The 20,049-nt window shown below is 37.9% G+C and overlaps 2 protein-coding genes and 1 long non-coding RNA gene across 12 annotated transcripts in view; 2 read left to right on the forward strand and 1 right to left on the reverse strand.

Moving 5' to 3' along the window:
- ALPK1 (alpha kinase 1) overlaps positions 1–9,164 on the reverse strand; it is a 118,987-nt gene extending 109,823 nt beyond the window's left edge. For 8 of the 10 annotated variants that reach the window (XM_064481964.1, XM_031467445.2, XM_031467507.2 and 5 more), the window contains exons 1-2: positions 3,559–3,684; positions 2,608–2,689 (exon numbers count right to left, since the gene is read on the reverse strand). The gene's annotated coding sequence lies outside the window, so the exon portion shown is untranslated. Of the gene's footprint in view, positions 1–2,607; positions 2,690–3,008; positions 3,265–3,558; positions 3,685–8,273; positions 8,457–9,010 lie in introns of those variants that run through there. The other 2 variants (XM_064481914.1, XM_064481743.1) reach the window with 2 other exon arrangements.
- LOC135319976 (uncharacterized) lies at positions 17–3,599 on the forward strand. The gene is made up of 3 exons (XR_010379125.1): positions 17–158; positions 2,139–2,222; positions 3,515–3,599. It is a non-coding gene; the product is annotated as an uncharacterized LOC135319976 (long non-coding RNA).
- A 37-nt stretch (positions 9,165–9,201) lies between the features above and the next one.
- Positions 9,202–17,587, forward strand: TIFA (TRAF interacting protein with forkhead associated domain). Its single transcript, XM_064482301.1, has 3 exons — positions 9,202–9,502; positions 10,008–10,265; positions 14,235–17,587. Exon 3 carries the CDS (start codon positions 14,259–14,261, stop codon positions 14,811–14,813), a length of 555 nt encoding a protein of 184 aa, XP_064338371.1. The 5' UTR covers positions 9,202–9,502; positions 10,008–10,265; positions 14,235–14,258; the 3' UTR covers positions 14,814–17,587.
- Positions 17,588–20,049: the final 2,462 nt, after the last annotated feature.

Raw genomic sequence — 20,049 nt, forward strand, 5'->3', positions numbered from 1 at the left:
ACCATAAGACACGCCCCTTTAGGAACTGTGGTGGTGAAAGGTATTCTGGGAGTTGTATTACTACAGAAAAGTTCCTTCTAAAGAAAGTGCAAGAAAATGCCCTATTTGGACTAAATCAGAATGGAGAGCCAGTGCCCAGAGAGCCGAGGAAAGAGAATGTAAGTAGGAAGTAGGAAACAATGAACATGATACTGTTTCTTATTTGTTGTCAAAAGACAAACTAAAATGTTATGGCTCTATTCAGCGCTCATCTATTTTAGAATTACTGTGCCAGAATTTAGCTGCTTGTCACAAGAACACCTGTATTACCAAGTTTTTTTGAATGGAAAAGTGAAGTTAGAATTTTTCTCATAGAAAATCTGATTGTAACTGTGTTACATAGTGGACACCTCCCTTCAATCTAAATCTGCGGCTCCAGATTTTGAGAAAAAAATCGGAAGTACATGAAAAGATTTCTTTAAATGTTTAACAACATTTCATCGGAAAAGTTACTGAAGTCAACAATATTTTAATGTTCTCTGTCCTTTCTGTGCCTACTGGGTTAAAGAAGTGTCCTCTGGGGTGAAGGAGTAAGAGATTTCATTAGTAGTAATTTGATTAGTCTTGGTAAAGCCTTCTGGTATATTTCTCCAAAAATGAGAAAGTGAATGACTCTAATAACTGGGTAATAAATCCTTGGGCAAGTCCGGTGGTTTCTAACTCTACTTCCCCACAAAATAGAAAAAAGAAATACTTAATTATTCAGCCACTTAGTATTTCAAGTACTAAATAGTATTTAGATCACTTAAAATTTTTATGCTAGATCACTATGTAATTCTTAATATATGACCTTAGAAGAAGTTGAGATAACCAAATGATATTAGTATAACAAAACTCTTTCTGTCTCCTTTTATGCATGTAAAGAGTTTTCTTTGTATGCATTTTTTTAAAATAGAATACTGGTTTATTCTTTCAGTATGAAATTCATACTGAAACATTCAACCATGAACTAATTTTTTAAAACCCCATAAATCTCATTGAGAAATGCATTTTCCATAAAAGTTTATTCTGTTTACTAATTATTCACCAAAATATATCATTTATTTTTCTTTCTAATCAAATATAAATTCATAATACTTATAATGTGTAACTCAATATTTAAAAAATTAATACTTAGAGTCTATGGCAAGAAGAAATAAATTTTTAAAATTTCAATATCCACATGTTTTTATTATAAAGAAGTATGATGAAAAAACATTTAATCATATAAACTATTAATATTAAAAGAAAATTCTATGGAGAAAGTGGAATAAAAGTTTAAGGAGATAAATAACATAAACTTCCTAATTGTTAAACTTGTACATGTACAAGAACTTGTACATGTGTTTTTAAGTGGATGATGGGGACATCAAATCATTAGTATATATAATTTTCATTGGATACATCTAAAAGAGTTTTTAAACATCTGACTTGGATCCTTTGCAACCATTTAAAGTGATGATAAAAATGAATATCAACTTAAAAATGTGTAAGAGAGTTATTGTTTTTGAAAATTCTGTTTGAGGGTAAATGAGCAAAAATGTTAGAAATTCAGTGCTTGGGGGAAAGGACTAAATATTCTAGAGCCTATAAAAAGGGCACTGGATACTTGGGAATGGAAAGAGAGAAAAGGGTACTGATACTCCTATCATCCTAAAAGCCAGGTAGGGGGAAGTGATGGATGGGTGGGCCATATTTCAATGAAGAGGCAGGGGTCAACAGTACTAACTGATGCAGAGAAGTGAAGGAGGATGGGGACAGAGAAGTGTCCGTTGGCACGGCAAGTAGGTCAAGTATAGCTTTAAAAGAACAAACTCAGTGGAGTGGTGGCAGAAGGCAGATGGCATATTTCTAAAATCCTAGTAAGATAAATAAGTAGAGTAGAAAGGGACTCTCCATCTAAGCCTAGACTAAATAAAATATTCAGGTGGAGCCTATTTTTGGAGGAGCTTACATTCCTTCCAAAGGGCTTCAGTGTTGGAGCAAGATGATCTCAAGACCAGCTTAACCCTTTTATTATATCACTAATTATATTATAAACTTGAAGCCAGAAAAGCTGGGAATAGTGATATTTCTATGGGGATAATGGCCAGAATGTCATTCCGGAAATTTCTTCTCAGAATTACATCCGTAGCTGTCAGCACAATGATGGTAAACATAAAGAAAGAACCAGAGATGGAGGACAGAAGGAGAACTTATTCCAGGTATGGCATTTTTCTGAGGAAAGACTTATTTTATAAGAAAATGAAATGATTGTATTATAAATTAAATAATGTGGGTCTTCTCAGCAGTATAAAAAGTTGTTATTTGTTAGGATGCTAGTAATTTATTATGTTTTAAAAATTAATGGAGAAGCATTAACAAATGAAACCTAAATACTTAAATATAATATCAAAGAAGGTTTGGGGGCTTGTGGGGTTTTATTAAAAAATTAATTAATTAATTAATTCATTAATTTTTACTGAAAATGAATACTATATGACAAAGTTTAGATTCAGTGAGGCAAAGATTAACCTACTTGGTTTGGAGGATATGAAACAGGCAGAAACAATGCACCCCCCCAAAACTGACCCTTCTTTTCCTGCTTACCTAGCCTCTGGCTCTCACAAAGAATGACCGGGGTTTCCAGGGTCAGGATCCACTGAGGTCTCTCATAACTCATTGGGGTCCTCTAACAACAACAACAAAAAGGTGTTCAATTGTTGCATAAAAATTACCATAAATTTAGCAGTTTAAAACAGCATTCATTAAATTATCTGTTCTATGAACCAAATGTAAAATACGTATAAATGAAGACATTCTAAATGTCCATAAAATGATATCATCACTAGAGCATGGACATTTTATAAGTATTGAAGAATCTAGAGGAAAAGTAATAAAGGTTCTATGATATACAAAAACACAAAAACCAGCACCCATTTATAATTTCAGTGTTTGGTCAGACAGCAATCTGGGCACATTCTAGCTGAGAACACTGCTGCGGTTCTCACCCGAGGCTTGGGGCAGGGAGTGGTCTCCGGCAAGGCTGGAAGTTGTTGACAGAATTCCAGATATAGGACCAAGGTTCCCATTTTCTTGGTAGCTGTTGGCAGGGGACCACTCTCAGCTCATAGATGTCAACCACAGTCCCTTGCCATATGTTTCTCTGTAGGCAGTCCTTGACATGGATGTTTGCTTCCAGGCCAGCAGGAGTGGTGTTTCTGACTTCCTGAAGGGCTTGGCCCTTTTATGGATTCATGTGATTTGGTCTGGCCCAACCTGATAATCTCCCTAGAGTTCCCAGATAATTGATTAGAAACCTGGTCACAGGAGTGATATCCTATCACAGTCACAGATTCTGCCCACACTCAAGGAATTGTACAAATTGTGTACACCAGGGGGTAGGAATCTTGGGGGCCACCCTAAAGTCCTGCCTATCAGCAACTTCCCCACAACTGCTTCCAGGGAGGGGCAGAACAGATGGCTGAAAACAGGCTGACTCCTCCTCTCCCTCCAGCCTCCAGGTGTCCTGCCTCTGGGGGGCTCCAGTTTTCTCCTCACCATCTGATCGCTCTCTCAAGGGCCTGGATTTTATTGCAGTCCTCCATCATGTGAAAAATGTTGAGGCATCAAAGCATTGAGACCTTTCTCTCAGGAGACTTCTTTCACTTGGCTCTTCCTAAAAAAGCTTTTAAAAGAATTTGTTTAATGTGTGTGTAACCATAATGCATGCAAATGAGAGAAAAATCCAAACATTTTGAAAAAATACACAGTGAAATATATCTCCTACCTCCACCTTCTGCCCTCTCTCAAATTCTTTTTCTCAGATTAACCAATATTACAGTTCTATTTCTTGAATCTCTTTGCAGATAGTTTGTGCATTTACAAACTTTTTTCTTCTCCCACAAACGTAGCATTTTTGTTCTGCACTTTGGTTTTTCTCTAGTGGTGCATCCAGCAGACCTTTCCACATAAGTCTAAACTGTTTCCATTGCAGTTGCTTAACCCCAAGAACAGGGAGAAAGGGAAGTCCAGACTAGCTTTTCTTCATTTCCATCTCAACACTTTGGGCCTTCTCCTGAGCCCCATTTAGGGGATTATGATAAAAGAGCTGAGTTATCTCAGTAGATTCTGAATGTTTTCACTGGTTGGCAGAGAGCATCAGCCCTGATGTGGGGCATTCCTGGGTTATTCCAAATCTGAACATCTGAGCTGGGCAGGGGAGAATTAGATGAATCTGTATCCAAGGTGCTTAGAGTACATTGAGCAGAAGGCAAGTATCATATAACCCAGTTACCATCAAGCAACACAAACAAGCAATAATTTAAATTTTTTCCTATAGTACGTGATTGTATTTCCATAAATTAGCTTTCTCTATTTTTTATTTTAAGTGAAATACAGTAGATTTTCAGGTACATCAGCTTAATCGTGGGCTTGTGGAAGTATCTAAAAACTGTTTTTAGGATTCTTTCCATGGACAAATATTTTTGTAGTTCCAAACAAGGAAAGACCTGAATTAGAAATTATGTTGAAACCTATATTGTGGAGGTGGGCGTGGTGATAGCAAGGGGAACAGTTACTGAAGGGGGCACCATCAATTGAATATGAGAGCTAAGACAGAATTTTACTTTATTGTTAAACATTAATACAATTTGGAAATTTCAAATTGTTCAAAGCTAGACAGAAATACATTGGACTGTGGGCATTCATGTTATTTTCAAATTAAATGATTCATCACTGATAATTCAAACAGTAAATCTCTCTCACTTTTGTATCAGTAATATACATGCCTAGTGTTTTCTTCTGTTTTCCTTTGATAAATAATTCTGGCCTGACTTTCGGGGTACCATTTCTCTGAAGGGTTCTTTTTAATCTCTCAAATTTGTAGCCTAGGAATACTTTAGCCCTCCAGAAAGCATTTAGCTTCTATACTCAGCAACACTCACAGCATTTGGCTGTATTAAGTGAAGTTAACCAAGTTTTAAAGCCATCCAAAGCCTTCCTTCATTAAATTCACAGGAAAGAAGTTTAACCACACTCTGTCTAATTTAAAAGATGTTAACAGTTCACCAGCAGTTCTGAGCGCAAGAGACAATTTTCGAAACTTCAGAATCAAAGAATGGGTTTGTCAAAATGACACAATCACATCAAAACCAAAATTAAAATTATTTTATTCCTCTCTGAAAAGGAAACCTGCAAATAAAAGGGCCCCAAAAGCTATTTCTGGGAGGTGTGTTCTCATCAGCACATGTGTGATGTTGGCACATGCTGGAATCCTTCATTTCTTCAGCCTGATGTGATTTTGGCTGAAGTATTTTCACACACGCTTTTAGTAATTCCCTTGTTTTTTTGAGAAATCATAGCCTGAGATGAGGATATTTTATAAACCTCTTTCTATAATATCTAGTAAACTTTCAGCACATAAAGTTCTACTATATTTCTTTAAATAGCAAAGACATTTTCAATGAATGATGTTCATGTTTTTCCATAAATGCTATTGTTACTCTATTTAAACTTTGAAATTGAGTAACAATAAAACAAGTAAAATCAATAGTAAAACTAAAATAATCTATTAAAAATGTTTTTAGTGGTTTTACACAAACAGAAACAGTAATAAAATAAAGCACATATTAGAAATTACTTTGCCTAATTTAGATATTACTGATTTAAAATCTTTTTTTAATTGAAGTACAATTGACTTACAATACTATAACAGTTCCAAGTGTACAACAGAATGATTCAATATTTTTATATATTATGAAACGATCACCGTAGGTCCAGTTGCCATCTGTCATCATAAAAAGTCATTACAATATTATTGACTATATTCCCTGTGTTATACATTACCTGTAGTGACTTATTTATTTTATAACTGGAAGTTTGTACCTCTTGATTGCCTTTGCCTGTTTTACCCATCTCCCTCCCCTGACAACCACCAGTATGTTCTCTGTATGTGTAAGTCCTTTTCTATTTTGTTTGTTCACTTTTTAAGATTCCACATATAAGTAAAATCATACAGCATTCATCTTTCTCTGACTTATTTCACATAGCATAATACCGTCTACGCCCATTCATGTTGTCATAAATGGAAAGAGTTCATTTCTCTTCTTTATCCATTCATCTGTCAATGGACATTTATGTTGTTTCTGTATCTTGGTTATTGTAAATAATGCTACAATGAACATTGGGGTGAATATATCTTCAAATTCGTGTTTTTGTTTCCTTCATATCAATACCCAGGAATAGAATTCTTGAATCATATGGTAGTTCTAGTTTTAATTTTTTGAGGAACCTCCATACTGTTTTCCATAGTGGCTGCACCAATTTACATTTCCTCCAACTGTGCACAAAGATTCACTTTTCTCCACATCTTTACCAACACTTGTTACTTGTTGTTCTTTTTTTGATAATAACCATTCTGACAGATGTGAGGTGATATCTCATTGTGGTTTTGATATGCATTTCCCTGATGATTAGTGGTGTTGAGAATCTTTTCATGTGCCTGTTGGCCATCTGTATATATCTTCTTTGGAAGAATATCTGTTTAAGTCCTATGCCCATTTTTTAATTGGACTGTCTGGTTTCTTTGATATTTGTTGTGTGAATTCTTTGTATATTTTGGATATAAACTCCTTGTTGGACATATTATTTGCAAATATCTCCTCTCATTCAGTATGTTGCCTTTTTGATTAGTGATGATTTCCTTGGCTCTGCAAAAGCTTTTTAGTTTGATGTACTCCCATTTGTTTATTTTTGCTTTTGTTGCCCTTGCCTGTGGAGACAGATCCTCCAACACCCACACAAATATTGCAAATACCAGTGTCAAAAAGTGGACCACTACAAAACAGAAACAGACTCATAGACATAGAATACAAACTTGTGGTTGCCAAGGGGGGGGGTGAAGGGACAGACTGGGAGTTCGAAATTTGTAGATAGCGACAGGCATATGTAGAATAGATAAACAAGAATATACTGTATAGCACAGGGAAATATATATAAGATCTTGTGTTAGCTCACAGTGAAAAAGAATGTGACAATGAATATATGTATGTTCATGTATAACTGAAAAATTGTGCTTTACCCTGGAAATTGACACAACATTGTAAACTGACTATAACTCAATAAAAAAGGTTTAAAAAAATTAGATTACAAAAAAAAAGTGGACTGCTTATGTTTTCTTCCAGGAGTTTTATGGTTTCAGATCTTAAATTTAAGTCTTTAATCCATTCTAAGTCTATTTTTGTATATGGTATAAGAAGGTGGTATAGTTTTATTCTTTTGTATGTAGCTGTCCAGTTTTCCCAATGCAACTTATTGAAGAAACTGTCTTTTTCCCATTGTATATTCTTGTCTACTTTGTCATAGATTGATTGATCATAGGTGCATGGGTTCATTTCTGGACTCTATTCTGTTGCAATGATCTATGTGTCTGTATTTGTGCCAGGACCACACTGTTTTGATTACTATAGCTTTGTAGTATAGTTGACATCAGGAGCATGTAGCCACTGTCGAGTGTCTCCTCAAACCTTTAAGGAACAGAAACTTCAAGTGTGCATTTGTGGCTGTTTCTCAACTTCCAAAAACAATTTTCAGTTTTAAGGCCATTGTTTTTAACCAGTTGTCAGAGGGAGAAAACCATTACTCAGATTAGATCCTGATCTGGACTTTAAGTCTCATTTTGGGTCATTTTATAAATCAAGTTATCTTAAAGGAAACAGAAAAATGGAATAATGTTTTCAAGATCGTGAATTTTAGCAGTTGTTGCATTTTCTCTTTTAGTGTTATTAATAACACCTACTTAAATAGTCCTTTGCAGTTTATAAAGCATTTTCACAGACTAATTTTAAAGATTAGAGATCAGAAACTCCAATTCTAATAATATTTTATTGTGTGAGTTTATTGGTGTAGTTCAATTGCATGTCTTATCTTCCACCTGCTCTAACGTTCTTTGGCTGAAAAAAAGGTACTGTGACTGTCTCTCTCTCTCTCTCTCTCTCTCTCAGGGAAGAAATAGTGTTGATGATTAACGAACAAAATTGCAGCCTTATAGGAATCTGCCTTACTTACAGATGCACCCTTCCTTCCTCATGCTTACGGTTCTTGATTGTATCTAACTCCGAGAGTTTAATACTTAACCCCTTCTCAGAACCTATCAGATGGTGAAGCAGCAAGCGTCACTGTCATTTTATTGCCAGTGAAACAGAACCATAAACAAGTACTGTCCTGAAGTCAAGGACAGAACTGAGACAAATGGGCGGCTTCCATCAGACATTTACCAGAATTGGTGGGCGGTTTCCAAACCTTGAAATAGGTAGGCCAGTATGACCAAGGTCACTGCAAGCTTTGTCCTCCCGCCGCTGTGCTCAATCCTTTTTCCTCCTCATATAGTCTCTTATCTCCTTCTAGACATCTACTGTAGTAGGCGCCCTGCACCTTTTAGTTCATTCCAGATCTTCTCCCTGAGGCAGAAAAATAGTATCACCTTATTCACTCTAGGCTATAAAGGACTCCTGAGGTTGACAGTTTCCCGTTGTACCGAGTACCAGCCCTTACTTTTGGAACCCGAGACCCTGGGTGTTGAGTGAAGAATCCCTTCGGGTGGATGGTGCGAGAGAGGAAGCGCCTGGACTGCTTGGGCGTCAGACCAGAGCATCACCGGCACCGGGAGGCAGATTAGGAGCCCTGGAGCAAGTTCACGCCCTGCGTGTGCTGTTGCTCGCCCGGAAACTTAACCACCCTCTGGGCCTCAGTTTACTCATCTGTAAGGGAGGCCCACTCTCCCGGCCGTGGGGATTAAATAAGAATAATGTGAGCCAGGCACCTGTCTTGACTGGGAGGTTCAACTCCTCGCGTCCCTCGACCCCGGTCCCGGCCAGCACTTGCAGTGTGTGTGTGTGGGAAGCAGCCCTCAATGTTGAAGTGATTCTGTTCCCTTTTCAAAATCCAGCTCGCAAGTCACATCCTCTTCAGAAGAGGGGCTCTTGTTTGGGAGGTGGGGTCCCCGCCGGCTTACCACGCATCAAACCTGTTCTGGGAGCTCAGAAGGCGGCTGGACTTCTCGTCAGAAAGGGCGACGTCCGCGGTGCGGTCACCGCGCGGAGGAGGGAGGGGGGCGAGGGCTGGGCGGAGTCTGGGAACCTCGCACTTTGCGTCCTAAGCGCTCGGGGAAGGGAAGGCGGGGGGCCGTGCTCGGCCGGCGGGATTTAGGCGTCACCACGCGCGCGGGAAGGCCTTGGCCCCGCAGGGCTGAGAGGCGTCAGCATCTCTCTCCCTCCTCGGCGCTGTCCCCCAGCGCCGGCTCACACCTGCCCCCCAGCCCCCACCGCTGTAGCTGCGGCGCGGCGGGCGGGCGTTTTCACCGAGTGCGGCGCGGACGCGTTGCGGTGGGCGGTGGGCGGTGGGCGGTGACCGCCTGCGATCCGGGGCCTCCGCCGGGTCGCGTCCATTAACCTCGTGCGGAGCCCGGAACGCGAAGCCGCTCTGGGAAGGACTCTGGGACGCCGAGGTACCTGCCGGGTGGCGGTCTGAGGGATGACGTGGGGACGGTCTTTTCTGCTTATCGCCCGGAGAGGGAAGCTTTGTCAAGGACACTTTCGGGGTGTTGTATAGACAGACAGTCGTCACCCGCTCCTCCTGCTGGCTCGGCTACGCGCAGACGCTGGAGCAGTTACTCACGGCGTGATCCCGGCTTCACAAAATTGAGTAATACTTGCAGACCAGAGGAAGGAGCACTGAGGAGAAATACTAGAGATGGGATTTAAGTGTTCTACTTGTACTTTTCTGTGCTTTGCAATTTTTTTTTTCTAATCCGTAAACAAGAAAACAAGTTTATGAAGGATAGCTCACAGTGGTTGCGGGAGACCCCTCGCCGTCGCCCACCGTCCCTCACTCTCGCTTGGCAGAGACTTTTCTGCTGAGACCCGGGGGGCTCTTCTACATCCGCCTTCCTTGCTTCAGCCTGGTTCATTAGGGAAATAACGTAATCCCTTGTTTTTCGGGACTTTCCCCAGCTTCCAGATTGAAAGAAGAATTTTTCCAAATTCTCTGGAGCCAGAGTCCACACTCAACCTCGCAGCGGAAGTCTGCCCTCACAGCGAATCGGACTGCAATTTTGATTGGACGCAGGCCAGCCAGGCAGAATTGGAGAAAGAAGACACCGTCTCTGATTTAAAAAGAGAAAGAAAGAAAAAGAAAAACCCCTGAGCTTTACCTAAGGGTTTCCTCCTGCTGTTTTGGTTTTTCACGAGTCCTTTTGCAAGACCTGTTTAGTAAGTATTGATTCTGCTGAATAGGAGCGTTCAGGGATGTCTTCAAAGCCACAATGCAGGGTGATGACCGGTGAGACGGGTCAGGCAGGATAGCTGCCTTTTTTGCTGTGCTTCCAAGTCTCTCTTCCCCTCCTACTAGCTCAGTGCCAGCAGTTATTGTGGTTCATATGTTAATACAGATGCTACTGTATGTCAGACATCATCAACAGTGTTTTACAAGTTTTTGATATCAGAGATCATAGTTTATCACTTTAATGATAGCCTCCAACTCCATTTAATACTATACAAATCAGATGCTTTATGACTTTGTAAAGGAAATACTTGTTACATGTTTCACTGCATATTAGATGCACATGGTATAAAATTCCAAAGGTACAGAGTGCACAGTGAAAAGTCTCCTTTACACCCCTGACCCCAGTTTCCCTCTCCAGATGTAACAACTGTTACCACTATGTAAGCTCATTGTTCTTATGTTTCTTTGATAACTTAGGCCAATCAGATTTGAAAAAGCTACTTTTGAATGACTTTTTACATGAAAGATCCAGCAATTTCATTATTTTAGTTTTTTTGGTTAGTTTCTGTCTTTTCTATTTTTCTGCTGTCCACTCTGAAATGTTAGAGATTCAGGCCACTTTGTAGAGGGAACTTGCAGCTCTGGAAATCAATGAATAGGTTAGTTTCTAAGTTCCCTGAGGTCAGAGACCAAGGTTTACTCAACTTTGGCGCTCCCTGCAGCCCACCATAATTACTAGTAACATGCCAGTATCCATATTAAGGATAACTGATATTCCCAGTAACCTGGTGCTTCACAGCCTCTTCCTCTTATAAGGAGGCAGTAACAGTGTATTTACCTCCTCAACACTAATTCTAGGTTGGTTTCTTGCTGGTTCTAATCAACACACCTCCATGGCTCTCTTCTCTCCTGGTTAGCTACGCTGGTTTGTGAAGTAACTGGTAACAGGGAGTAATGTTTGTAGTGGGCAAGAGAAAGGGTGCATTTCCGTTCTGTTTGAATCCTGCCTTTGACACTGGCTTTGTGACCTCGGCTACTTGGCTAAACCCGCTGAGACTCACCTCCTTTGTCTGTGAAGTGATGGTTCATACTGTTATTTTGAAAATTAGATAAGACAGTATGTATACAGGGCTAGCACTGTGCCTGGTACATGAAAGGCATTCAGTAAGTAGTAGCCTTTATTACTGTCAGGCTTTGTAACTTTCATACATTCATACGATAGGTGAGGACATATGTCAGGGTATATTATGGCTCAGTAACAAATAAGTTACAAAAAGGATTGATTTCTTGCTCGTATGGTAAGTCTTTTATGGCTCTATCTTTGGTCTTTCCCTCTGGGACCCACGCTGAGCTGCTCCTTTTGGGGACTGCAAATGTAACAGAGGAAAGGATCTACCTGCACAGTGATTTTTATAATGTATGCTTAGAAATAAGCTTCACATTTCATTGATATGATTGTCAATGGAGTGGGAAAGATCATCTTTTAAAGGGGCAGAGCCAGTAGAGATGGGCCTGGTAGTGAGGGGCAGTAAATGTTTGACAGTGACACGGTCTCCCTCAGTGTTTGTTGGAGGCTCACAATTGTGAACCCAGAAGTTCATCAGATGCTGATTGCTTCACCCCAAGACACTTATAGCCACTGATTTATAAACCAGAATGCCAGCTTTTTCCTTTGCAGTGGATAATACATTTGCCCTGTGTACTAGCCATAAGAGCCTATATGGGGCAAAGTTTTCCTGATGGTGGATTTGCTCTAAAGACTGAGTTCTAAGCTACTAGGTTATATAAAGAACACAAAAACAAAATTTGGGTGTTACCAAAAGACATTATCCAGAATATACCATGTTTTAACATCCAGGTCTCCTTTTAGAACTGTTACTGTCCGAAGTCCAGAAATGAATTAGAGTGGTGGCAGCGTATCCTAGACAAGGCAGAGATCATGACAAGAAGTTTCTTTTTACACTCTTTGTTAACAGCTAATTCTTTCCTTGTCAACCAATAATTGCATCATCTCATGATTTGTTATGATTATTCTTTTAAGCTGTCTGCTTCTTAAATATTTATTATTGTAATTAAATTATCTTCAAGTCCTGCAGTGTAGGATTGATTAATTCTTGTCTTTGTGTGTTAGTTCTTGCTGTCTTTGGTTTTATAGTAATTCTTACCACCCTTGTCCCAAGATTTTGAATGTTCCTCTCTGTTTTTCTGCTTATAGCTGGGCATTTGTTGTCTGCTTGAGTAAGGCAATATGATATAATAATGTCCAAAAAGAGCCTATTATGAAAGTAAATTTAAAATTACAGATATATTTCCAAATCAATAAAAAAGAAATTTTCCTTAGTTATGTCATTTGTTGAGTAATTGAATAAACTGAGTTTGATTTTTAGCAGCACAACTTTGCAAAACAGAAAAGATTCTCTTAAAAGTACACAGCAGCAAGCATAGAAAGAAAAGGAAAACATTCTGCTTTTTTCTTTTTAACCAGCATTATTTGATACCAATATCTAATACAGATGGCAAACAAAAAACAATAAAACTACAAGTCAGCTTCGCTTAAGGCCATTGCTCCTCAAACCCCACTGTAAGTCCTGCATAGTATTTAAGGAAGGCCCGGAGGACTCATCATCACCCTGTATCTCCTGGTGTAATAACCACCACACGAGATTAAAGGAATTCTAGGCAGCTATTCAAGACTGAGGTATATTTATATGTATAGATATGGAAAAAATCACCCGTTTGTATTACTAATCAAAAAAAAATGCAAGGTCTAGAATTAAGTACAGTATGTTCCTATTTGTGTAAGAAAATTTTTTTTGTATGTTTAGATATGTGTATGTCTTTGAGCATACACATAGTTATATTTATTGTGTTTCAGACTTCTGTAAGGATAAACGCAACTTTTACAGTAGTTGACTCTCAAAGAGTAAACAAAGGATTAGGGTGGAAAGAAGATACTTAAAAAAATTCTTTTTAAATGTTTGAATTTTTTAATCATGTGCATGCAGTTCTTTTAAAAGAAACTAAACTGGCAGTTCTGTGTCAAAATAACTTCTCATAGATTTTAGTAACTAATTCTTCTGTCCTGTTTTACTGCTTAAACTACTCCACTGATTATTAACGGTACTTATAGCGTAGGTGGAGGACACCAAAGGGCCGTGCACTCAACAGGGATGTGGTTAACAGCAGTTAGATTGTGTTGCTTGTGGTTAATGACAGTTTGTCTAGTCATTAGGAACCATTGACAAAAATAAATAATCTCAGTACAAGTACAGACTATATGATATTTAGAACTACCTCAAGGAGATTTATTTTTCAATTAAAAGCATATAATGTCTACATTTTAAAATTATAGAATAAAATAAACTTTTAAAGCATTTACTGTTTTTAAACCTTTACTTACTAGAAATCTAAGGATATACAGGACAAATGTTGCAGTTACTTGTTTATAACTTTTAAATTTCTTTAATCAGATTTCATAACTCATAGTATCAAATTATAATTCAGTTAATAAACTATAGATTTCTTTATGTGTATATCCTATGAGGGTATTCACACCAAAGGGATTCTTTATTCCTGATTTTCTTTTTAAAGTATAGCTGTCCTATTTTGTCTGGGCCCAAGTCACTCAATTTAAATGAGAAAGGAACTGAACTGAAGTTTCTTTATGCTCCCCCCAAATCACTTTATCAATAATCATTCCTTATTACTGTCCAGATTATATGTGTAGTCTTACTGTCAAACTAGAAATGAAAAATAGGAAAAAGTAATGCATCATTTCTCATGGGGCTTAGTATAACATTTCACGTTTCTACTAGTTAGTTGAAAGTATTCTATGTATCATTTTCTTAAAGTCTAAATAAATCACCTATCAGAAAATTTTCATCAAAATATTATAATCCAAGATCTGAGTGCTTGACATATGGGAGTGAACTAATGTGCTGATTTGATTGTTGCAGGCAGGTCAGATTCTGGTGCACATCATGTCTGGTTTTGAAGATGCTGACACGGAAGAGACAGTAACCTGTCTCCAGATGACTGTTTATCATCCTGGCTACCAGCGAAGTGGAATATTCCAGTCAATAAGATTTTTTAACCGAGAGAAACTCTCCTCCAGTGAAGTGGTGAAATTTGGCCGAAATTCCAACACCTGTCATTATACCTTTCAGGATAAACAGGTTTCCCGAGTTCAGTTTTCTCTGCAGCTGTTTAAAAAGTTTGGTAGCTCAGTTCTCTCTTTTGAAATTAAAAATGTGAGTAAGAAGGCCAGTCTGATTGTGGACAACAAGGAGCTGGGCTACCTAAATAAAATGGACCTGCCATACAAGTGCATGGTTAGATTTGGGGACTATCAGTTTCTGATAGAGAAGGAAGATGGAGAATCATTAGAGTTTTTTGAGATTCAATTTACTTTGTCTACACAACCACTGTTGCAAGAAAACAACTGGCTACCAGAGCCCATACCTGAGTGTGGCGGTTATTCATCCTCCTCTACCCAAAACAATTCTCCTATAGAAATGGGTGAAAATGAATGGTGAACACACAGGGCTAAGAGAATCATGGCTGAAGAACTCTAGACACTTTATAGATACTTCCCTTATTAAGAGTTTATCAGTGTAGTATATTATTGTCATCTGTTATGTTGTTATGATCTGATGTCATTTGAAGCCTGTCAGTTGTGTTAGTCATTGCTTTAGGCTCTTGTTGCATTGCTGGATGTATAAAGAATTACTGTAAGTGTACTCTGTAAGCGTTAATACATAAAAAGTATCCTTTGTGATGAAGGATTAGTGTTCTCAAAATAAGGTTATGTTACTTTATTTTTATGCTTGATTTTGGTCCTACATTTTGTATTGTTTCATTTTGATTTGTACAGAACCATCTCTTGGTTTGGTCATACTATTTCATAACAGCCATTTGTTTTCAAGGTCAGAGCTACAAGCAAGTTATGGGTGTTGTAACCTGTTGGTACTTATAGTACCAGAGTACTGGAATAGAGCATAGTGTGTTTTAGTGTCTGTGTGTCATTGTGGTTTTAATATGGGAAGACTTACTTAAACAATAATATTTTGATTTTCTGTGTTTTTTCCCTATAGAATTATGGTGTTTATGCCAAGACTACAGTTCTCCTTGTTTATATTCGGCATCTAAAAACCAGTATTTTAAACATTTTCATGAACCACTGTGTTTAGGATTATTTTTCATTTTTCTTACCAAATTTTGAATTGTTTACATACTACAGATTTTTAAATTCCATGAATTCAAAATTTTAACAGCATCTGTGTACATAAATAAAATCAAAGTTTAATTCTCTAACCATTTTCTCTGAAACTCTTACTGAAGACAGGAAAGGACTGTTTTTAGACTACTCTGAGGAAGGAATGTAGTAGGCAACAGGCAGAGGCTCAGGCTAGGGATTCAAACAATCCAGCTGTGCCCCTCATTGCATATTGGCTTCGTTAGTTCTTCACATCACATGGTGAGAACCCTTCATGCCACCCAAAGAGAATCCTTATCTCCCAATTCCAGTTCAAGGGAAAGATTACCTTGGGTCAGGTGCCCACCCATCTACCAGTCAACTCTCCTCAGGTCCTATTAAATAATGGTGGTTTCAGCAAGTGACCATGTAGATAGTAAAGGCATTTCCTCAAAAAATGGCCACAGTGGGGTGGGGTTGAGGGCAAACAAAAATATCGGTGTTTGATACAAAGTACTACAGCTAAGTTGTGGAACTTTCAATTCATCTCTTAAGGACTTTTTTGTCCCAAGAAGTTGATTTTTCTTGGATTCTTTAAATAAAGGGGTGTGTTAATTGGTGCCTGTGTTAGTCACAGGCAGTTTCTTTTTGAACCCGCAAGTTTACGACAAAGGGGTGCTTTACAATGGTGAAATCTCATATCCCATATGATTATATAACCATATTCTAGAAGATTCTGTTTCTACTATCTACTTAATGCATTAACCTGAAGAAGCATTACTTTTAGGCTCTAACATGAATGTATTTGTTTTAATATGCCTTGTAGAAAAATTAGCTATAATCTTACTACCAGGAGATAATTATTAACACTTTGTGTTTATATATTTGGTAGCTGCTTCCATGTTATCTCATGGCCCTTTTTACTTTTCCAGTCCTCTAACACTTAATTCTTTATAGTAATTGTTATGTTAAAATAACAGGTATGGTTACTATTTTACTTACTGGACCCTGATTGAAACAATTAGAGCTTCCATTTCAGGTGATGACCAAGGATGAGCACTATGAATACTGTAGCTGGAATTTATGGGGCTTCTAGTTGGTACAAGTTGTCCTCAAGTTCAATCACTCACCATTCTACTATTCAACCTATATGAAAATATTTATTTGGCCTTAGTATCTCTAACAATGCTTTTCAGGGACACTGGTGAAGAAAATAGGAAAGCAGTGGTATTAGCTCCGTTGCTGATTTCAACATTTTGTTGCTGGTTGGAAGGTCACTGAGGGACTAGAGAGGAGCCAGTTGGCATTGCTTACCAGCATTTTCACAGAATGGAAAATTGTGAGATGCATGCGAAGTCAACAGCTTTCTTAATACTGTAGTGAAATCATTCTCAAAAGCCAAAATCAAGGCAGTAACATTTTACAAAAGGAAACTTCTGAGGTTAGACAGGCCAAATAAGGTATGATAGTGGAACTTCGCCTTAGGTCAAAGTGCCTTTTTACAATAGTATAACTTTTGATATCTTTAAACAATTTTTCAATCATCCAAAGTTAGTTTAGACTTTTTCTAACAGCTAAGTAAAAAAAAAAAACTCCAAACTTCAAAAAAGAAAAACAAAAACCCTCAAAAACAATTCTACTCTAATTTCTACAGAAAGGAAGTATGTATAGTGTTGAGTGTAGACTCTGAATCATACTGCCTTGGTTTAGCTACCATTTCCTGTATAATTTGTCAGTAGCTCTGAGCTTCAGTTTCCTTTTCTGAAAAACGGATTACATCAGGGTTTCTGTGAAAATCCTGAGCTAAAGTATGTAGACTCCTTACCATGGTATTACACATAGTACGATATTTTGCATAGGACTGAGCACAAGGCGGTCCTTATATTTAATGGTCACATATGAAAGATATGTTACAGAGATGTACTACAGAGGACAATACTACTTACTTCTGGGTGTCAGAAAAAAAAAACCCTTTAATTTGTAATATTAATAAAAATACTCACATGATAATTTAATATCATTTTCCTAATTTCATTTTCAGCTTTAATATTTCCTGAGGATATAAGAATCAGATACTGGAAATCTGTCTTTTACAGTGAATTCTTTTGTTATCTCCTTTACTGTCAGATAATTAACCAGAAGTACTAAATAAATGAAGATGAGAGAACACTATAAACATATTTGAAATACAATCTTTTTTAGATGTCTGTGTTCTTAAATTATGATTAAAACATCTTTACATAAGTTAAAGTAAAATGAAAATTCTGACTTCTACTTAAAAGATGTATTTCTCCAATTACTGGGGTAAAAAAGCAGGCATAATTTCCAGTTATACTATTTTAGAAGTTCAAGCATCTTAAATAAAAACCTTCACACAACCCCATATACCCTCCAGCTACCCCATTTCTCTGCTCTCTCTGACAGCAACTTTTCAAATAAGTTGTCTACACTGGCCATTTTTTCACCCCTTGCAAGATACTTCTCAGTTTCTACCCCTTCATTTGTAAAAATGGTAATATGCACCAATATTCATGTTCCCAAACCGAACTGACACACCTTGTCCTCTTCTCTCAATACCCCAGGAGCATTTGAGACCGTGACTCTTCTCTTTTTCTGGCTCCAGTGACACCATATTCTTTGGTTCCCCACAATCCTTCTGTATTTGCTTCTTTTGGCAGGTTTTCTACTTCCTGGCCTCTAAAGGTCAACACTTGGTTGGGATTCTCTGCCTATCTGCTTCCTTGGGGTGATCTCAGCAGGAATAATGACTTAAAATACTATTTACCGACTACTGACTGACTGCTAAACTTGTACCTGTTCTCTGAGATGCAGACATATATCCCATCATCTACTTAATTTCATTCAGATTTCTTATAAAACACCTCAAATTTAATTTTCCAAAAGAGAACTCTTAATTTCCTCTAATCTCCAAAACCTGTTCCTCTCACTACATTAAGTCAGAAACCAAGAAGTTACTGTCAAGAATAGCTGCAGTGACACAACATTGTAAACTGACAATACTTCAACCAAAATAATAACTAAAATTAAAAAAAAAAAGCAGCTGCAGCTGCTAGGCTAACTGTCATACTTGCATATATTTGGCCTATAGGGAGACAATGAGCTAAAATAGACAGTTTATTACTTACACAGATAGCAAAAGCAAGACCAGTGTGGAGTCAGTGTCCCACGTCCTAGGTCCCTTGCTGACACTGAGCCAGGGGGGCCAGATCACAGATGATTTAAGTGGAGAGTAGCTCTGTCATTGAGGAGCCAACTCTAAACTCCAACCAAGCAGTTTTATTAGCCTGTATCTGTACCTGAATGTGGGTACAGTGGAAATCCCATGCCTCACTGGAACCAGGGAGTTGAATGAGAAACTGCCTCATGGCAGCCTTCTACGAGGCAGGGCAGGGAGTCAGATGATAAATGACTTTATGATGGCTCCCGTATCCTGCCATGATCCAGGGAGGATCATAGTGCTTTCTGTCAAGACTTGTGTCAGACTACGGTTGAGTGTTGCCATGTGGATATGCACAGTGAGCAAGTCTGCCAGGGCAGCATGTGGAATGCATTACCCTACAGTTAATGGGCAGAGGATCTGAACAGACATTTTTCCAAAGAAGACATACAGATGGCTAACAGGTACGTGAAAAGATGCTCAACATCACTAATCACCAGGGAAGTGAAAATCAAAACCACAATGAACTGACCTCACATCTGTCAGAATGGTTATTATAAAAAAAGACAACAAATAACAAGTGTTGGTAAGGAAGTATAGAAAAGGGAACCCTTGAGCACTTTTGATGGGAATATAAACTGGTGCAGCCACTATGGAAAACAGTATGGAGGTATCTCAAAAAATTAAAAATAGAACTACCATATGATTCAGTAATTTCACTTCTGGATATTTACTTGAAGAAAGCAAAAACACTAATTAGAAAAGATATATGCACCCCTATGTTCACTGCACCATTACTTAGAATAGCGAAGACACAGTAGTAACCAAAGTGCCCATCAATGGATGGATAAGAAGATGGGTGTGAGTGTTATATGTGTATGAATATTACTTGGCCATAAAAAAAGAGTGAAATCTTGCCATTTGCAACAATGTGGGTGGACCCAGAGGGTATAATGCTAAGTGAAATAAATCAGAAAAAGACAAATATTGTATGATTTCACTTATATGTGGAATTAAAAAAAATGATCAAACATAAAACAGAAACAGAATTATATTATAGACACAGAGAACAAACAAATGGTTCCCAGAGGAGAGAGGGGTGAGGAGAGAAAAGAAATAGATGAGAGAGATTGAGGTAAAAACTTCGGTTGTAAAATAAATGAGTAACAGTATGAAATATACAGTGTGGGGATGTAGTCAGTAACTATGTAATTGTATCTTTGTATGGTGACAGATGGTACCTAGATTTATCTTGGTGAACATTTTGAAATGTAGAGAAATACCAAATCACTATGTTGTGTAACAGCAATCAACATAGTTCTGTAGGTCAATTATACTTTAAAAACAGATAGACTAATAGAAAAAGAGATCAGATTTGTGGTTACCAGAGATGGAGGGT

The sequence above is a fragment of the Camelus dromedarius genome, chromosome 1, assembly GCF_036321535.1.
Source record: "Camelus dromedarius isolate mCamDro1 chromosome 1, mCamDro1.pat, whole genome shotgun sequence".
Taxonomy (NCBI): Eukaryota; Metazoa; Chordata; class Mammalia; order Artiodactyla; family Camelidae; genus Camelus; species Camelus dromedarius.

Excerpts from the sequence above, each read along its gene's own strand:
- TIFA (XM_064482301.1), top strand. The coding sequence starts at position 14,259 with ATGTCTGGTTTTGAAGATGCTGACACGGAAGAGACAGTAACCTGTCTC.